At 42.9% G+C, this 20,267-nt stretch overlaps 1 protein-coding gene across 3 annotated transcripts in view; it reads left to right on the plus strand.

Annotated features, from left to right (window-relative positions):
* LOC141147192 (uncharacterized) overlaps nt 1–18,840 on the plus strand; it is an 87,472-nt gene extending 68,632 nt beyond the window's left edge. Inside the window, exons 4-7 of one of the 3 annotated variants that reach the window (XM_073634366.1) lie at nt 503–583; nt 4,348–4,470; nt 5,829–5,921; nt 6,788–6,928. In XM_073634366.1, the coding sequence (XP_073490467.1) occupies nt 503–583; nt 4,348–4,470; nt 5,829–5,921; nt 6,788–6,880 (390 nt within the window). In that variant the 3' untranslated portion in view covers nt 6,881–6,928. Of the gene's footprint in view, nt 1–502; nt 584–4,347; nt 4,471–5,828; nt 5,922–6,787; nt 6,929–18,565 lie in introns of those variants that run through there. The other 2 variants (XM_073634349.1, XM_073634358.1) reach the window with 2 other exon arrangements.
* The last annotated feature ends 1,427 nt before the right edge of the window (nt 18,841–20,267 follow it).

The following is a 20,267-nucleotide window of genomic DNA, read 5'->3' on the forward strand; positions in this document are numbered from 1 at the left end:
AGCAAAATAAAAATCTGATTGTTACATGTAAACAAAAAGTGCCAGAAAAGGCCTGCTCTTCAAGTGGATAAACTGAAATATTATCCTTATGTATTTGAAAAACTAAGGACATCTAGTGGCAAATGTTGGTATTGAATCATGTTTAAGTATTATTTATTTATTATTATTATTATTGCTGTTCTTTACAGACAACACTGAACCTCAGGCCCTGCCCTGAGTGCCGGTTCACACAGGGGCGACCTGTCAGGCGACTTGTCAGCTTGACAAGTTGCGCTCCATTCAGTAGGATGGAACCGTTCTAATAGGAGCGACTCAAGTCACTCCGACTTAGAAAAAGGTTCCTGTACTACTTTTGGGCGACTAACTTACTTTAACAGTTCAGTGTATTACATATGTCTTTTAATATGCCTAGCTTGTATGTTTCTTTGCCTTGCTCAACTTATACGACTTTTGTTTTTTTGTTATTTTTAATGTACATGCACTGTATTTCCTTTTATTTCAGGTAGCCAACGATATGCAAAAAATGAAAATAAAACACATGCAAATCATTACTGAAATTGATGATAATGCAAAGAGGAATCGGGTAAGGTAAAATCTGTCAATTCACATAGTGAGTCCACAGCAGTCAGTTATCAGGTTTGAGGGCATGGCAGCCCATTTTTATTAAAAGGAACAAAAAAAAAAGTTTGTACACAGGATTTCCCACACAGGGGTTCTTCTCCAGTGAATTCATACAACAGAAAAGGCCAAGCCTCCTGGCTCCTAGGCTTACTTTGCCTTGCAGTTCTCTGCTGAACCGGCCTACTCCTGGTCTCAACAGGATTCTCCAGACCCCTGGGTTTGCTTACTGTCCCCCAGATTTCAAGACTTCCTTCAGCCCCCCTTGGACTTGCTAGTCGCTGCAGCTCTCCCAGCTTCCCAGACCTTTCTCTGGTTTCACAGGCCCTTGTAGCCGTCCCAACCTTCCCAGTCCTTCAGACACAAAGTCCCCCCTTACCAGGGATGTCGTCTCAAACAGGGTGAACAGCTTTTTAGACACAGGTCTGTCTTGATACAGCAGCAGCAGCAGCAGTAACAAGCTGCGCACACTCCACCTTCCTCCACTTTCTGCTCTCACCAGCCCCTCGTTATATGGGCTGTGTGCACCTGGGCACACAACCTGCTGGCTATCCATAAGACCTGGACACAGGGTTGGAGATTCCATCCCACCCAAGACTCTGAGGAATCTCCAAACTACAGAGCCCCATCTGAAGATAGTAAAATCTAGAAAAAGCTGCCAGAGCAGATTTCTCCTCTCAAAATAATTGCTCTGTAGCCTTGCAGTCACCTGACATGCAAACTCTGTTTCCTTATTACCCCCATTTTCCCAGAGACTGGGACTATCACTATTAACAAAAAAAAAAAAAATATATATATATATATATATATATATATATATATATATATATATATATATATATATATATATATAACTTTCAGGAAAATAAATATACTAAGTTTGGCCATAGCCAAGGCAAGAGCCCAATTCAGAAAACACATTCTTTTTACTTATGTAAATTGGCTCACAAACCAAGCGGCTCATGCCTCAAGATTATTGCTTCAATTTGAAAATTAAAATGGCATAAGATAATACCTACAAGGTTCCTGCATAAGCTTTTTTAATTGAAAAATACATTTTCCTTTGCTCCTCCAGAGCCCCCAGAACTCAGGCATGCTTTGTAAGCAAATACCTTGATTGCTTTGTCCAAATGACATAGATGAACATTTTGTATTGTGGGATAAAGTAGAGGCACCAGAGAGATTGAAATAGTCTCCAAGTAAATATCTTTGTAAAGTGCATGCCTAGGTTATCCACATTATTTGTCTAATGCAATCATGGTCAACTTACTGAGGGGACTCAAGTGCGGCCCCTGACATCACCAAGTATTCCATAAATGTAACGTTGCATAAAGATGTCAGACTGTAGGCAATGAACAAGAGATACACACACAAATCCACTCTTCTGTGCTCAAGTGTGTTTAAAGCAGAGCTTCACCCAAAAGGGGAGGTCCAGCTTTAAGGCCTCCTCCCCCGTCCTCTTTAGGAAATGTCACCTTTTTTTTGGGGGGGGGGGGCAGGTACCTGGTTTTGACAGGTACCCACTCCCACTTCCGCTCAGGACGCCTAGGCCTAGGAACGGAGTAGAATTTCTCCTCCCCCCTCCCTCCCCGCAGTCTTCTGGGACACATCACAGGTCCCAAAAGACTGTGGGACCATTCACAAGGCACGGTGGGCACCCAGCTGTAAAGCTGCAAGCTGTCACAGCCAGGTGCCCACAGTTGAGATTCCGGTGCCTGGGACAGAAAACTGATGAAAAAACGGCTCAGGAGAGCACATCCTGGGTCAAGTGAGTGTCTGTTTATTAAAAGTTAGCAGCTCCACCAGCTAGTCTCGCACATCACTCACATCAATACCCCCCCCCTCCCCAGCACTTGCGATCCTGAACCTTACTATCGAAGACTTTCCTCACCCTCTTAGAATAGTGACCACCCACGTCCTGATGGCAGCTAGACTTAATATAGCTAGACACTGGAAGTCCGCCACACCTTTAACTCTAACCCAAGTCGTCGACTTGGTATCATTACATTACAGCTATGAGCATGCATCTGCTACTGGCACAAACCATTATACAAAAGTACAATCCAGCTGGCAACCATGGACCACCTGGACTAGACACTGCGCACCTCACAACTAAATTTACTGCAGTACAACCCCTTCCTCTTGACTGAGCAATACCAAGAATAGAGCAATATTATATGCATATGTTCATCTGGTAACCTTTCAAAATAACTCCTATTTTTGGAAAATTACAAGATTAGATGGTCCACTTTGCTCCTGTGACTCTAGAGATCCCACATGGGGTGTCACACTAGTGAAGTGGACCAGCCACAACTACAAAACATTACAAATGTTAGAGATACTGGTTATTATATACTTATTGCAATAGATTATTGTGTATGGACAAAGTTGTACTCTACTCAGAATGGAGTTATTTTTTTTGCATTGTCCACCAAACGTCGTTGCAGGACGTACAATGTTCAATTGTACAATGTATATTCTGTGAAAATTAATAAAAAAATATTGATTAAAAAAAAAAAAAAGTTAGCAGCTCCAGTTTTTGTAGCTGCTGACTTTTAATAAACACAAATAGAAGTGGAGCTCCTGTGTAAGTGCAATATATGGCTATCCAGTCTCAACACAGGCCTTGCTGCCTCCTTGGGTTGGGGGGGGGGGGGGTCCTGGAACACAGGCCTCACTGCCCTCTTTGGATATGGAGGATCCTGGAAACTGAATGAAAGAACAAATGAAAGGGTGCACCAACCTCAGGCATTATACAAACTATCACTTGTTTGAATACATGAAAATAGGCAGATTCAGTGGGAATCGCCCAAAAATTTGAATGGTGTACGGCCAAATTAACAACTCTCTGTGAGCTGATATATGCCTAATACTCAGCAGAAACCAATGACACATAGCTGTCACAGAAAGGGTAGAATTGTCTCTCTGCTCTGCTGACTTTATCTAAATAAATAGTTTTTATATTTAGTAGTGGGTTCTGTAAACATTAGAAAAAAAGAGTTGTTTTAATTTTTGAATTTCATAAACTAAATCAATTTAACGGACTCTTAAAGGGTTAGTCCAACTTTCCTGAACATTTCCAACAAACCCCCCTAAGCAAAACAGCCCCCCCTGCTCAATACATACCACTGCTCAGCAATTTAAATAGGTGTTTCTTTTCCATTATATTTCTGCAGGCCATGCTTGGCCTGTTTGCAAAAACTCCTAGATAGCTGATGCCCTCTGTCCTGCCTAAAAGCCAGGAAAGGCTGGTGGTTAGAAAAGTACCCCCACTGAGCACTCTCACTTGTTCAAACTGCACAAATGCACAGTGCGGTCTTTTTTCCTCTAGCGGCGCTGTTGAACAACACTGAGCTCGGCCACTGCTACTAAAGGAAGAGAGTGCGCACAGATCATGTGCACAGTTTGTACAAGTCAGAGCATCCTTTGGGGGCACACTTCTAACCTCCAGCCTGTCCTACCTTTAGGCAGGACAGAGGGGGGTCAGCTATCACAGAGTTTTTCCAGACAGTTCACACACAGCATACAGAAATGGAGTGAAAAAGAAGCAACTTATTTTTTTTATAAACTGAGCAGTGATTTGTAATATGTTGGGGATGCTGGAATGCATGTGGGGGGTTTGTTGGGAATGTGCCGGAAGGGTGACCCAACCCTTTAAATGTATATTTTTTTAACTACTAACGATTTTTACATTCTTGTTGTTAAAAATGTATGTTTTATTATGTCTAGGAGCAAGAGATTCTAATCCTGAAAAACTATTACCGTGATAAAATGAAGATCCTAAAGGCTAGGTTAGAGACCTACTATGATCTTATGGAACAAAAAACAGGATGCTTGCAAGAAAAAATAAAGGTGAAATGCTTTGAATAATGCAAACCTATTTCCAATTTCACTTATATTTTCTGATATGATCATTTGCAGTTGAATATTTATTTTAAGCAATAGCTGCATGTTAAAAGAAAAAAATATTAAAAAAGCCCATAGTAACTATACTACCAGATACATGTGTATCATTATGAAGTAAACATGGCACGTCTATATAGGGTTGGTGCAGTGTTAACAGGGCCTATACAACTGGAGGAAGCAAATACTGCACTGGCTCTATACAAGCCAGCAATTGGAAGAGCTTTTTCTGCTTCAAAAAGTAACACATATAGGAAAAATATGGATTGGAAGGGGGCAATATTTTGGCACATAAAGTAGCCCCTGTAGCAGGAGCTGAGTGATGGGTGCATAGCTAGGTGAAGAAGAGTGGTAGTTTTTTATTTTTTTATTCTCCAACAGGCACACATTCTTGTTAATTGTAATTGTAAAGTTATGTATTTTTTTAATAACAAGCCTACCTGCATTGGTTTTGCACAGAGTGGCCTTGAACCTCTGCTTCTGGGGTTCCCCGCTGGTGCTCTAGGCTCCTCCTCCTCTGCGTGTGACACCAGAGGAAGCCGCTTCCTATGGTAACACACATACAGGCTTGATGCTGAGCTACTGGGCTGTATGTGTCTATTGACATACACACCCCAGATTGGCCCCACCCCCTACACCCCCCCTTACAGGCTTCTGCTGCTGCCTCCATGTCCAGTGAGGAGAGAACCGCTGCTCTTGGGCACAGCATTGAACTGAAATCGGGCTCAGGTAAGTGTTTGGGTGGGGTTGGGGAGTAGATGACCATTGAAAGTTTTTTACTTTAATGCAGAGAATGCATTAAGGTTTAAAAAAAAACCTAAGCATTTACAATCACTTTAACGGCTACCCAACCAATGGATGTTTGATGAGCTAGGGGCTGCAATAGTTTTTGCTGTAGTGTTCTGTCATCTGGGGGGCTGATCCACTAAATCCGATTTCACCGCTAGATATCCCTTATTGTATTCCTGTGGGGCAAAGTTCTGAGAGGTTTCCCATTATACACATCTGACAATATCAGGTTCTTGTTCAACTGTGGAGAGCTTATGTATGAACCCAAAGACCATTTTTATGAATGAGTGAAAAATAAGTCTTTTATGTGACTAAAGTAAGCACATGATGTGTGACACTCTCACCATCAGGTAGGAAAGTTTCTACTGAAGAAGACTTCCTTATTGCATATAGAATTGGTTCTGTGAAGAGCGTTATATAATATGCAATTTTACCCATATATGTTGTATACAACTACACATTTTATTTATGTTGCAAAACATTTAGGCAAAAAGTAAACTTAGTTAATATATTTGCAGGTTTTGGAAGAGGAAAAAGAGCAGTGGATACAGGAAAAATCATCCCTTCTCAATGAAATTCAAGAGTTAAAAGAGAAATTGGGACAGGAAAAGGTACTTAAAGGATATCTAAAGTCACAGCATACACTTTCATTTTATAACATCAGCAATGTAATACAGACAATATTTATATTTAACAATCCAATATAAGTGTACTTTAAGACCCCTTTCACACTGGGGCGGTTTGCAGGCGCTAATAATAGCGCCTGCAAACTGACCTGAAACAGCCGCTGCTGTCTCTCCAGTGTGAAAGCCCAGAGGGCTTTCACACTGGAGCGGTGCGCTAGCAGGATGGGAAAAAAAGTCCTGTTAGCAGCATTTTCAGAGTGGTGAAGGATACACCGCTCCTTCATCGCTCCTGCCTATTGAAATCAATGGGACAGCGCGGCTATACCGCCGGCAAAGCGCCTCTGCAGAGGCGCTTTGCGGTGGTTTTTAACCCTTTCTCGCCCGCTAGCGGGGGGGGTAAAACCCCCCGCTAGCTGTCGAATACCGATGGTAAAGCACCGCTAACAATAGCGGCGCTTTACCGCCAACGCCGCCCCAGTGTGAAAGGGGCCTAAAAAAATCTACTTTCATGTTGTGAGTTCTGCTTGTTTTCTGGTCATCTCTTTCCACATCTTCCTGGATGCCCTTCATGCTTTTCAGTTTCCCCTCTGCTGTTTACTTTCAATTTCTAAGAACTACATATCCCATGGTACCCTGCTGCCTGCAAGTAGTGATGACACCATAGTGTGTTTCCTGCACCGCCTCTGCCTCCTCAATCGCCTCCTTTTTAACACTTATGTCGTTCAAAAAGCAGGCTCTGTGAAATATGTGACAGCAGTGTATAACGACGTACTGAATACCTGTCAAATTCAAAGAAGTAAATGTGTGGGGTTCTTTAAAAAGTACTGTACATTACATTGAAAATTGTTCAGTTTAATAGGAGTAAGCTGGAAATAATTGAAATTCAATCAAAAAAGAAGACGGCCTTCCTAGTAAACAAGCGTTCACGTGACGGTGAAATTTGAATATACAAACCCTATCTGGGTCAAAAAAAGGGGCAAATTAAGGCTACAGCTGCTACCATATACCCAGCCCAAAAGGCAAGTAAAACTGATAAAACAAAATAAAGTCTAACAGACTCAGGCAGCGTTATACACACTATACTCTTCACAGTGTGCTAATCAGAAGTGCATACATATACACATTTATTTTTAGTTTTAATCCATAATGTGTTGCAGAGGGGTGCTGTGTAAATCACACTGAAGATAGTGAGAAAGTCCAATAATACTAAGATTCAGTGAAATAAGGCTTCTGTCACCAACACCTCCACACGTGCAAAGAAGTGGGGGGTGCAGATTCCCCCCACATCTAAAACTCTTACCGGAAAACACTTGAACACTGCGTATAAATATCTGAGTATTGTATGAGCAATCTCTCCAAGGGTATTTCCTCTCCGAGTCCCGTTGATACCAGACAGCTGGATCTCTCAATCAGGAAGTCATTGCATACTATGCATACAAAAGTGGCATATATTCACATGTAGTCAGCAAGAACGATCAGGGATTGTTACGGCGTCTCCTACCCCACTAAGCCTGCCTCTCCAGAGGAAGTCACTACCGGGTCCCCGAACGACTTGTTTACGTCACTACTATTCGTCGCATGGCTCCACTCTGATGCGTTTCGTCATTCACAACCTCATCTGAGGGTGTGGCTATACAATGTAACGTACCCCATATATACCAGAGCTTGGCTGGGAATATTTAACCCCTTTCGTTATATGGTCTCCTCTCTAAGCTGAAGAGTCACTATGACAGCAGAGGTAACATGAACAGCTAGCTGAGATGTACGGGAGCCAAGGCAGCTCCACACACATACTAATCACCTGAATAACTTAACCATAGCAATCGTTCCAACAGTATTAACTCATGTTAATATAATACCTAAATATAAAAATACATATAAAATGCATTTACTTTTACCTATAATGTAATTATATATGATTACATAGTACAATCATATACATCGTATACTAAATACACGTGACCAATTGGGCAACGATCAGACCAAAATCAATGACTATCACAATAGAATAAATTCATACTGATTTTAAATGTAAACCAAAAGATGGATATAAAACAGATATATAAATATAAAATGTATATATAGGAGTAAATCAGCTCCACACTTGACTTCACATTATATAGCCCCTCCCCCCGGTTAATACCATTATACGGTAGTTGGCATCTCCTGCATAGTTATAAAAAATGTTCAATCCTCAAAAAATTACGCCATAAAGTAAAACTAAGGGAGACACTTCACATTAAAATATAAATTAGTCACCAATTGTGCACGAACCAACATGGAATAAGATCAACGGCTAACCTATCGCCCTAGCTGCCTCATTTTCCTCTTTTTGAATATTGGGGAAAAGGGTAGTACCAAATAGGCGAAACCATAAAAATTAGAATACAGTAAAAATAAGGTAAAAATATAAATATATAGGGGCCTTTCCCATATACTATCTCAATAATTACTGATGAAACAATTCTTTTTTTTTTTTTTTTTTTTATATATTTCAATTATTTGTATTAAATTATTATAGACCTACAAAATCTTTCATATCATTCCAAACATATAAATACAAAACACTGAAACAATTAACGTCCAGTTCTACATTCAAGTGACTGAGCGTACGTGTGTTCATCAAAAATACCAGCGCGTTTCACTCTTAGATACTTCACGTATTAGGTTAGAACCTCTCCAATTTGGGTGAACCCTATCAACCCCCCAAAACTTTAGACCAGACGGATCTTGGTTATGATGGTTCTTAAAATGCATTGAAACGCTGTGATATTTAAACCTAATCTCTATGTATGTATGTGTTCCGAAATGCATTTTTTTAGGGTTCTTTTCATACGGCCCACATACATCAAATTACATGGACACTCTAGAACGTACACCACATGAGTAGTGCCACAAGTTATAAATTCTGAAATCTTAAAAGTTTTATTGTTACCAGTAGAAGTAAATTCAATCAATCCTCCAATAGGGTGGTTGACCTTAGCACAAGTTTGACATCTCCTACAAGCAAAAATGAAAATGTTCTCAATTTCTCTGTATTGTATATGGAAATTGGAGATAAATCCGCACTCCTGCCTTGAGTCACCCACATGTGCTTTGTCTCTTAAAGTTGAGTTCCACCCAAAAATGGAACTTCCACTTTTTGGATTCCTCCCCCCTTCCGGTGTCACATTTGGCACCTTTCAGGGGGGAGGAGGGAGCAGATACCTGTCTAATAACTAATAATAATTGCTCCCACTTCCTGGCATAGATCACCGCAGCGCTTGCGGTGACCTACGCCACTTCCGGCGCGTACACTGTCCTCCCCCGCTGTATTCTGGGAAACACACAGGTCCCAGAACACAGCAGGGACCAGAGAGGATGCGCAGCGCGACTCGCGCATGCGCAGTAGGGAACCAGGAAGTGAATCCGCACGGCTTCACTTCCTTATTCCCTTACCGAGTATGGCGGCAGCAGCAGCCGAGAGCCGACGGACGGATTGGCTTCGGCTGCCACATCGCGGGCTCCCTGGACAGGTAAGTATCCATATATTAAAAGTCAGCAGCTGCAGTATTTGTAGCTGCTGGCTTTTAATATTTTTTTTTTTTTTTTTTCAGCGGACCTCTGCTTTAAGCATGTTTCACGTGGAATTCAACCAACCTCTTATATAATCTTTTTAAGATCCTGCTCTTTATAGCCTTTCTGTAGGAACCTATCCTTAATTACTTTAGATTGTAGCTGGAAGTCATTATCTGTGGTGCAATTTCTTCTTACCCGCCTTATCTGGCCTTTCGGGATATTCCTTAGCCAATGGTGGTGATGTCCACTGCTAAGCGGAAGGTAACTGTTCCTATCTGTAGGTTTGAAATAAACTGTGGTGGTCAGCATATCACCTTTTCTCAAGATGTTAACATCCAAAAAATGGATCTGTTCCCTATTAAAATTGTAGTCCAATTTTATATTGTTGTTATTAGAGTTAAGTTCTATGCAATGAACTTTTCATTTCCCTCCCAAATAAACAAGAAGTCGTACCTCTTGTAAAATACCGATTTATCTTCCCACTCCCCCATAAAAAGGTTTGCTAGTTTGGGGGCAAACTTTGCCCCCATCGCAACTTCTCTCTACTGTGAGTAGAATTGATGGTTATACCAAAAGTAGTTATGAGACAAACAAACGTCTAGAGCCTGTCTCAAAAATACCTTCTGCTCAAATGGGATATCGTCAGGCATGGACTTTATGCGGACATTAGGCGTTATGCTCCCTCCAGCTTGCAGGGGGAGATAGGCAGCTGGCAGACTTTTCTTCCTCTCACCCCTTATCACTTGTTATCACATGACTGGAGAGAGGAACAAGAAGCTGCCTTGAAAAATGTAAGTACATGTGGGAGGGGGAGGAGAGGGAGGACACTCTGATGTTAAGGGGGTTGCTGGTGGGGACTCTCTGATGTGAAGGGGGCTGCTGGTGGGGACTCTGATGTGAAGGTGGCTGCTGGTGGGGACTCTGATGTGAAGGGGGCTCTCTGGTGTGAAGGGGGCTGCTGGTGGGGACTCTGATGTGAAGAGGACTGCTGATGGGGACTCTGATGTGAAGAGGACTGCTGATGGGGACTCTGATGTGAAGGGGGCTTCTGATGGGGACTCTGATGTGAAGGGGGCTGCTGATGGGGACTCTGATGTGAAGGGGGCTACTGGTGGGGACTCTGATGTGAAGGGGGCTACTGGTGGGGACTCTGATGTGAAGGGGGCTGCTGGTGGGGACTCTCATGTGAAGGGGGCTACTGGTGGGGACTCTGATGTGAAGGGAACTGCTGATGGGGACTCTGATGTGAAGGGGACTGCTGATGGGGACTCTGATGTGAAGGGGACTCTCTGATGTGAAGGGGGCTGCTGGTGGGGACTCTGATGTGAAGGGGGCTGCTGGTGGGGACTCTGATGTGAAGGGGGCTGCTGGTGGGGACTCTGATGTAAAGTGGCCTGCTGGTGTTGACTCTGATGTGAAGGGGGCTGCTGGTGGGGACTCTGATGTGAAGGGGGCTGCTGGTGGGGACTCTGATGTGAAGGGGGCTGCTGATGGGAACTCTGATGTGAAGGTGACTGCTGATGGGGACTCTGATGTGAAGGGGACTCTCTGATGTGAAGGGGGCTGCTGATGGGGACTCTGATGTGATGGGGACTCTGATGTGAAGGGGGCTTCTGATGGGGACTCTGATGTGAAGGGGGCTGCTGGTGGGGACTATGATGTGAAGGGGGCTTCTGATGGGGACTCTGATGTGAAGGGGACTGCTTATGGGGACTCTCTGATGGGGACAGAATGATGTGAAGGGGACTACTGATGGGGACTCTCTGATGGGGACACTCTGATGTGAAGGGGGCTGCTGGTGGTGACTTTCTGATGGGGACATTCTGATGTGAAGGGGGCTGCTGGTGGGGACTCTCTGATGGGGACTCTCTGGTGTAAAGGGGGCTGCTGATGGGAACTCTCTGATGTGAAGGGGGCTTCTGATGGGGACTCTGATGTGAAGGGGACTGCTGATGGGGACTTTCTGATGGGGACACACTGATGTGAAGGGGACTGCTTATGGGGACTCTCTGATTTGAAGGTGGCTGCTGATGGGGATTCTGATGTGAAGTGGACTGTTGATGGGGACTCTCTGATGGGGACACACTGATGTGAAGGGGACTGCTGATGGGGACTCTGATGTGAAGGGGACTCTCTGATGTGAAGGGGGCTGCTGGTGGGGAGTCTGATGTGAAGGGGGCTGCTGGTGGGGAATTTGATGTGGAGGGGGCTGCTGGTGGGGACTCTGTTGTGAAGGGAGCTTCTGGTGGGGACTCTGGTGTGAAGGGGACTGCTGGTGGGGACTCTGGTGTGAAGGGGACTGCTGGTGGGGACTCTGATGTGAAGGGGACTGCTGGTGGGGACTCTGATGTGAAGGGGGATTCTGATGGGGACTCTGATGTGAAGGGGGCTTCTGTTGGGGACTCTGATGTGAAGGGGACTGCTGATGGGGACTCTCTGATGGAGACACACTGATGTGAAGGGGGCTGCTGGTGGGGACTCTGATGTGAAGGGGACTGCTGATGGGGACTCTGATGTGAAGGGGACTGCTGATGGGGACTCTGATGTGAAGGGGGCTGCTGGTGGGGACTCTGATGTTAAGGGGGCTGCTGGTGGGGACTCTGATGTTAAGGGGGCTGCTGGTGGGGACTCTGATGTGAAGGGTACTGCTGATGGGGACTCTCTGATGGGGACACACTGATGTGAAGGGGACTGCTTTTTGGGACTCTCTGATGTGAAGGGGACTGCTGATGGGGACACTGAAGGGGGCTGCTGGTGGGGACTCTGATGTGAAGGGGGCTGCTGATTGGGACTCTCTGATGTGAAGGGCGCTGCTGATTGGAACTCTCTGATGTGAAGGGAGCTGCTGATGTGGACACACTAATGTAAGGGGGGCACTGTTGGGGACAAACTGATGTAAGGGTGGACGCTGTTGGGGACACACTGATGTAAGGGTGGACGCTGTTGGGGACACACTGATGTAAGGGTGGATGCTGTTGGGGACACACTGATGTAAGGGTGGACGCTGTTGGGGACTGATGTAAGGGGGACGCTGTTGGGGACACACTGATGTAAGGGGGACGCTGTTGGGGACACACTGATGTAAGGGGGACGCTGTTGGGGACACACTGATGTAAGGGGGACGCTGTTGGGGACACACTGATGTAAGGGGGACGCTGTTGGGGACACACTGATGTAAGGGGGACGCTGTTGGGGACACACTGATGTAAGGGGGACGCTGTTGGGGACACACTGATGTAAGGGGGACGCTGTTGGGGACACACTGATGTAAGGGGGGACGCTGTTGGGGACACACTGATGTAAGGGTGGACGCTGTTGGGGACACACTGATGTAAGGGGGACGCTGTTGGGGACACACATAATAAAGGTGGGCCGGTCATGATGAAGTCCAGGGCCAAATTTTTGTCCCAGTCCAGCCCTGGATATCGTCCATTTGACTCAGAGCCCAATTCAACGCTAATAAGGCATCATCATGTTGGATGATGGTGTATAATGAAGACACATTGGCTGTGACCAAAAAGACATCCTGTTTTCCTGACAAGTTGATTTCACTAATAACCTGTAAAGGTTTTTTGTGTCCTTTAACCACCTCCCACCCGCGCTATAGCCGAAGATGGCTACAGCGTGGACCTAATTTGCTGGGAGGTCATCCATAGACGCTGGTAGCGTGAGGAGAAAAAAAAAAGGCGCTCACCGGCGGCTGTGAGAGGGACATCAGTCCCGATCTGGAGAACCTCTGCAGAGGCTTCTGTGCCACCTACCAGTGCCCACCAGCACCACCTACCAGTGCCCACCAGCGCCACCTACCAGTGCCCAAAGTACCACCCATCAGTGCCCACAGTGTCACCTACCAGTCCCCACCAGCGCCACCTATTAGTGCCCACGGTGTCATCTATCAGTGCCACCTATAAATGTCACCAATCAGTGCCTCATCACCAGTGCTGCCTATCAATACCACCTACCAGTGCCCATCAGTGACATCTATCAGTGCCACCCATCAGTGCCACCCATCAGGACCCATCAGTGCCGTCTTATTAGTACCCATCAGTGTCGCATTATCTGTGCCTATCAGTGCAGCCCATCAGTGCCCATCAGTACAGCCTTATTAGCGAATATCTATGAAGGAGAAAAATTACCCGTTTGCAAAATTTTATAACAAACTATGAAACGTGTTTTTTTTTTTTTAATTCTGTCTTTTTTTGTTTGTTTAGCAAAAAATAAAAACCCAAGTGGTGATTAAATACCACCAAAAGAAAGCTCCATTTGTGTGAAAAAAAATGATAAAATTTTAATTTGGGTACTCTGTAGCATGACCGCGCAATTGTCATTCAAATTGTGACAGCGCTGAAAGCTAAAAATTGGTCTGGGCAGGTCCAGGTACTGTCCAAGTCTCGCTGTGACTGACCCTATGCTATTCATGACTGGGTGTGCTGGTGGATTCTTAGGGCCTTTTTGCAACTTAGGTAATGTGTAGATTGTTGGAATTCTACAAAAACTGTTCAGAAAAGGGCCGCCGGGTCCAGTAGCCCCCCCTCCCTACCAACAGGGATGGTGGAAACCTCAATACGAGGAGAGAACATACCAATATTCACCAGATCCCTCAGGAAGAGAAAGAGAGGGTATAGGACAGGTAGGAGGATCCAATTTAAACAAGAAAAGTAGGAGGGGGTTTAATTTAAAAAAATATTTTTTAAACAGTGGGACTAGAAATACTATTACGGCTAATATGAATGTGGTAGGAACAGACAGCAGTTTAAATAATAAATCTCTGTTCAACCCTCCCAATACCACAAATCAACATGTGGAAGTTTTTAAAAACCTAATTTTGAAAGATATGGAAGAAGTGGTACCAAAGAAAAATATAAATCCCCGCCATATCCAAGAAGGTACTGTATAGAGCAACTTGAGGATAGAAATAATACTATAGTCCAGCCGGCAGAGGTGTGGTCATTTTGAATAAGAGCTTCTATGACACTCAGCTTGGTAAAATGCTATCAGATGAGAGTACATATGTTACATTTAGTTCTGACCCCACCTTTACCTATCAGAAGGATCTCCAAAGATTGGTAGACTTGGGGTTCAGTAAAAAGGTTTTGAACAAAAAAGAAAATAAATTCTTAGCACCTAGTTTTTGTAGAATTCCAACAATCTACACTTTACCTAAGGTGCATAAAGACCATAAGAATCCACCAGCACGCCCGATCGTGAATAGCAGGGTCAGTCACAGCGAGACTTGGACAGTACTTGGATACCTTTTTACAGGCTAGTGTCCTACGGACGAAAGCTTATTTAAAGGACACAAAAAACCTTTCACAGGTTATTAGTGAAATCGACTTGTCAGGTAAACAGGATGTCTTTTTGGTCACAGCCGACGTGTCTTCATTATACACCATCATCCAACATGATGATGCCTTGTTAGCGCTGAATTGGGCTCTGAGCCAAAGGGACGATATCCCATTTGAACAGAAGGTATTTTTGAAACAAGCACTAGACTTTTGCCTGTCTCATAACTACTTTTTTAACTAAGATTTAATAGGGAACAGATCCATTTTTTAGATGTTAACATCTTGAGACAAGGGGATATGCTGACCACCACCGTTTATATCAAACCTACAGATAGGAACAGTTACCTTCACCTAGCAGTGGACATCACCACCATTGGCTAAGGAATATCCCGAAAGGCCAGATAATGCGGGTAAGAAGAAATTGCACCACAGATAATGACTTCCAGATACAATCTAAAGTAATTAAGTATAGGTTCCTACAGAAAGGCTATAAAGAGCAGGATCTGAATAAGATTATATATGAGGTCGGTTGTATTCCATGTGAAACATGCTTAATAGACAAAGCATGTATGGGTGACTCAAGGCAGGAGTGGAGATTTATCTCCAATTTCCATATACAATACAGAGAAATTGAGAACATTTTCAAACGGCACTGGCATATTCTGTGCATGGATAAAGTCCTCAATCAAGCTCTTCCGCTGAATCCCACTTTCATCTATAGAAAGACACTCAATTTTGGGGACAGGGTGGTTAAAAAAGTGCTAGATCCACCTGTGAGACCTGTTATGTTTTGGGATTGTGTGGGTTTCTTTGCTTGTAGATGTCAAACTTGTTCTAAGGTCAACCACACTATTCGAGGATTGACCAAATTTACTTCTACTGGTAACAATAAAACTTTTAAGATTTCAGAATTTATAACTTGTGGCACTACTCATGTGGTGTACGTTCTACAGTGTCCATATAATTTGATGTATGTGGGCCGTACGAAATGAACCCTAAAAAAATGCATTTCGGAACACATACATAACATAGAGATTGGGTTTAAATATCACAGCGTTTTCATGCATTTTAAGAACCATCATAAACAAGAACCGTCTGGTTGATAGGGTTCACCCAAATTGGAGAGGTTCTAACCTAATACGTGAAATATCTAATGCCCTGTACACACGATAGGATTTTCCGATGGAAAATGTGTGATAGGACCTTGTTGTCGGAAATTCCGACCGTGTGTAGGCTCCATCACACATTTTCCATAGGAATTTCCGAATTTCCGTTGTCGGAAATTCCGATCGTGTGTACACAAATCCGACGCACAAAGTGCCACGCATGCTCAGAATAAATTAAGAGACAAAGGCTATTGGCTACTGCCCCGTTTATAGTCCCGACGTACGTGTTTTACGTCACCGCGTTCAGAACGATCAGATTTTCCGACAACTTTGTGTGACCGTGTGTATGCAAGACAAGTTTGAGCCAACATCCGTCGGAAAAAATCCATGGATTTTGTTGTCAGAATGTCTGATCAATGTCCGACCGTGTGTACAGGGCATTAGAGTGAAGCGCGCTGGTATTTTTGATGAACACACTTACGCCCAGTGGCTTGAATTTAGAACTGGACGTTAATTGTTTCATCAGTAATTATTGAGACAGTATATGGGCAAGGCCCCTATATATTTATATTTTTACCTTATTTTTACTGTATTCTAATTTTTATGGTTTAGCCTATTTGGTACTACCCTTTTCCCCAATATTCAAAAAGAGTAAAATGAGGCAGCTAGGGAGATAGGTTAGCCATTGCTCTTTTTCCATGTCGGCTCATGCACAATTGGTGACTAATTTATATTTTAATGTGAAGTGTCTCACTTAGTTTTACTTTATGGCATCATTTTTTGAGGATTGACCATTTTTTTATAACTATGTAGGAGATGCCAACTACCGCATAATGGTATATGCCAAGGGGGGGCTATATAATGTGAAGTAAAGTGTGGAGCTCATTTACTCCTATATATACATTTTATATGTATATGTCTGTGTTTTGTATCCATCTTTTAGTTTACGTTTTAAAATCAGTATGAATTTATTCTATTGTGATAGTCATTGATTTTGCTCTGATCGTTGCCCAATTGGTCACGTGTATTTAATATACGATGTATATGATTGTACTATGTAATCACCTATGTATAATTACCGTTATAGGTAAAAGTGAATGCATTTTATATGTATTTTAATATTTAGGTATTATATTATCATAAGTTAATACTGTTGGAATGACTGCTATGGTTAAGTTATACAGGTGATTGATCCGCAGGCATTAGTACGTGTGTGGAGTTGCCTTCCCGCCATTCGGAGATTTGTGGCTCCCGTACGTCTCGGCTAGCTGATCATGTTACCTCTGCTGTCGTAGCGACACTTCAGCTTGAAGAGGAGACTATACAATACTCAGATATTTATGCGCAGTGTTCAAGTGTTTTCCGGTAAGAGTTTTATATGTGGGGGGAATCTGCACCCTCCACTTCTCTGCACGTGTGGGGGTGTTGGTGACAGCAGCCTTATTTCACTAAATCAAAGTATTATTGACTTTCTCACTATCTTCAGTGTGATTTACACAGCACCCCTCTGCAACATATTATGGATTAAAACTAAAAGTAAATGTGTATATGTATGCACTTCTGATTAGCACACTGTGAAGAGTATAGTGTGTATAGCGCTGCCTGAGTCTGTTAGACTTTATTTTATTTTAATTGAAATTCGATGTAGAGAAGAATATATGATTTTTAAATTTTGACCATAGATACAATTAAACTATCCCTAAAATCTAAATATTTATCCTGCCTGTACATGTGACTTCTTCTCAAATCATTCATGATTTCCTAATATTTATCGTATGATTCTTATTGCATTTTAATCACAATGGTTTATAGAAATTATCTATGAAAAGTTAACATCATCTACGTCAGTAAATCAACCCAATAGACCTGCATTGTGAGAAATGATTATTAAAGCACAAGCATTGCAACCAAAGTATGTGTATGGTTTGAGCTAAAGTGCCTGGCCCTTGTACATAAAAATTACAAACTGTTAACAGAAACAAGATTTTATACTTCAAGCTTATCTTTTTTTACATATCTATTTAAATTTAAAATTATTTAAAAAGAGTACACATTCCTTTTAACACTTAAAGCGGAGTTCCACCCAAAAATGGAACTTCTGCTTTAAGTGACGGTGACCCCCTGACATGCCATATTTGGCATGTCATTTTTTTGGAGGGGGGAGCAAGTACCCTCTTTTTAGGGGCATCCAGCTCCCACTTCCTCCGGGGGCTCCACGGCACAGAGAGGGAAGTTCACCTCTCCCCCTCCCTCCCTGCAATCTTCTGGGACACGTCACAGATCTCAGAAGATTGCCCGGCCATTCGCAGCATGGCTCGCGCATGCACAGTGCGTGCCCGGCTTTGAAGCCACAGCCAGGCACCCACAGTAAGAATGCCGGCATCGTGGAAAGAAGGGGGAGAGGAGCGGGGCTTCGTACGCCCACCCGCACCTTGGGATAGGTGAGTGTCTGATTATTAAAAGTCAGCAGCTACACTTTTTGTAGCTGCTGACTTTATTTTTTTTTTGGCAGAACTCCACTTTAAAAAGAAAAGTATTGTGATAATGAAGAGGTAAAAAAAAAACCTGTAAGGTTATAGCTGTCCCTTCAATGTTCATTTTTAGAAAATTCTAATATGTGTAACAGATGCCTGAATATAATTTTTGATTATTGTGATCATCTCTTATGTTCTTATTCCAGATTTAACACTGTATGGCTTGAGCTGTATTTTCAAGGAAATTGGTTTCAGTTGCTCAGGTCCTTTACCGAATGATGTCACTATAGTTTGATGTCAGAAACATATACATTTCATGCCAAGACATATGCAAAATATAGCACCCAGCCTATCAAGTTGGTATCAGAATTTCTATCTGCATCAAAGGACATCTCTGGAATGACATGGTTAGCATCTCTCCAAGCAGTTGTGAAAAGGAAATAAATATATTTGAATACATTAAAATGGTACCTTTAGTGAATTAGTGAATCATTATTTGAGTTACACTTTTTTTCTTGTAAATGAAATAAAATTGATTGAAGATGAAAGATAAATATAAATGAGGTAATGAAACCCAATGAATCTGAACTATGCAGATATGGGTATTTTCACTTTAGTGAATTAGGAGAGGTATAGACTTTTTGCCACTGGGAGCAAACAGGAATACATAGTACAGAAAAACCTTGGTTTGAGAGTAACTTGGTTTGAGAGTGTTTTGCAAGACAAGAAAAAAATTGCAATAACTTTTGACCTGATATACTAACGATGTCTTGATATACAAGTAGCGTCATGTCACAACTGAATATAAAAGAGAAGAGAGGTGCCTCTAATGCCGCGTACACACGGTTGGACTTTTCGATCAGACTTGTCAGACGGACGCGGACGGACCAAATCCGGCGGACAATCCGATCGTGTGTGGGCTTCACCGGACATTCAGCTGACTTTTCCAGTCGCAAATCTAACGGAGATAGATTTGGAACATGCTTCAAATCTTTGTGTCGTAACTCCGCCGGACCCAGAAATCCGCTCGTCTGTATGCTAGTCTGACGGACAAAAATCCACGCTAGGGCCGCTATTGGCTACTGGCTATCAACTTCCTTATTTTAGTCCGGTGTACGTCATCACGTACGAATCCCTCGGACTTTGGTGTGATCATGTGTAGGCAAGTCCGGTCATTAGAAAGTCTGTTGAAAGTCCGCCAAAAGTCCGTTGAAAGTCTGTCGGACGGGCTGCTGGACTTTTGTAGCTGAAAAGTCTGACCGTGTGTACGCGGCATTAGTGTAGCAATATGGTTACATTAAATGAAGGTACAACATTTACCAACATATGCTACACTTAGAGGTGCCTCTCTTCTCTGGACATTTTATGGTTACACAACCAATCACATTGCTATAATCTTTTTATGGAGTATAAAGTAAAGGACCTATGAATAAATGGTCGTAGAACGAATCATTTGAGTTTACATTATTTCTTATGGGGAAATTTGCTTTGATATACAAGTGCTTTGGATTACAAGCATGCTTCTGGAACAAATTATGCTCGCAATCCAAGGTTTTACTGTACTATAATGCATGAAGGAAGCTCTAGTACTTGAATTTGGTACTCATTAAAAATACAACAAATAAATGTGGTTGGATGCATATCTATTGGGTATGTGAGCATTTTAACTATTATACTGTTAAAATACAATAAGTTCTCTACATACAAATGCTCAACTTGTGAACTTGCTGGGTACACACACTTATATTTTTCTGTTCAACCCAGCAGGCTGAATAAAAAAAAATGGACGGATCGCCATACCAACACAAGCAATGTTGGTGCAGCAATCTCCCCTGCTGTGCTATTGTGTTCTGACAAGGGGACTCCTCTCACCAGAACACATTGATCAGCACTCACAGCCTTTGTCTC

The sequence above is a fragment of the Aquarana catesbeiana genome, linkage group LG01 (genome assembly GCF_042186555.1).
Source record: "Aquarana catesbeiana isolate 2022-GZ linkage group LG01, ASM4218655v1, whole genome shotgun sequence".
Lineage (NCBI taxonomy): Eukaryota > Metazoa > Chordata > Amphibia > Anura > Ranidae > Aquarana > Aquarana catesbeiana.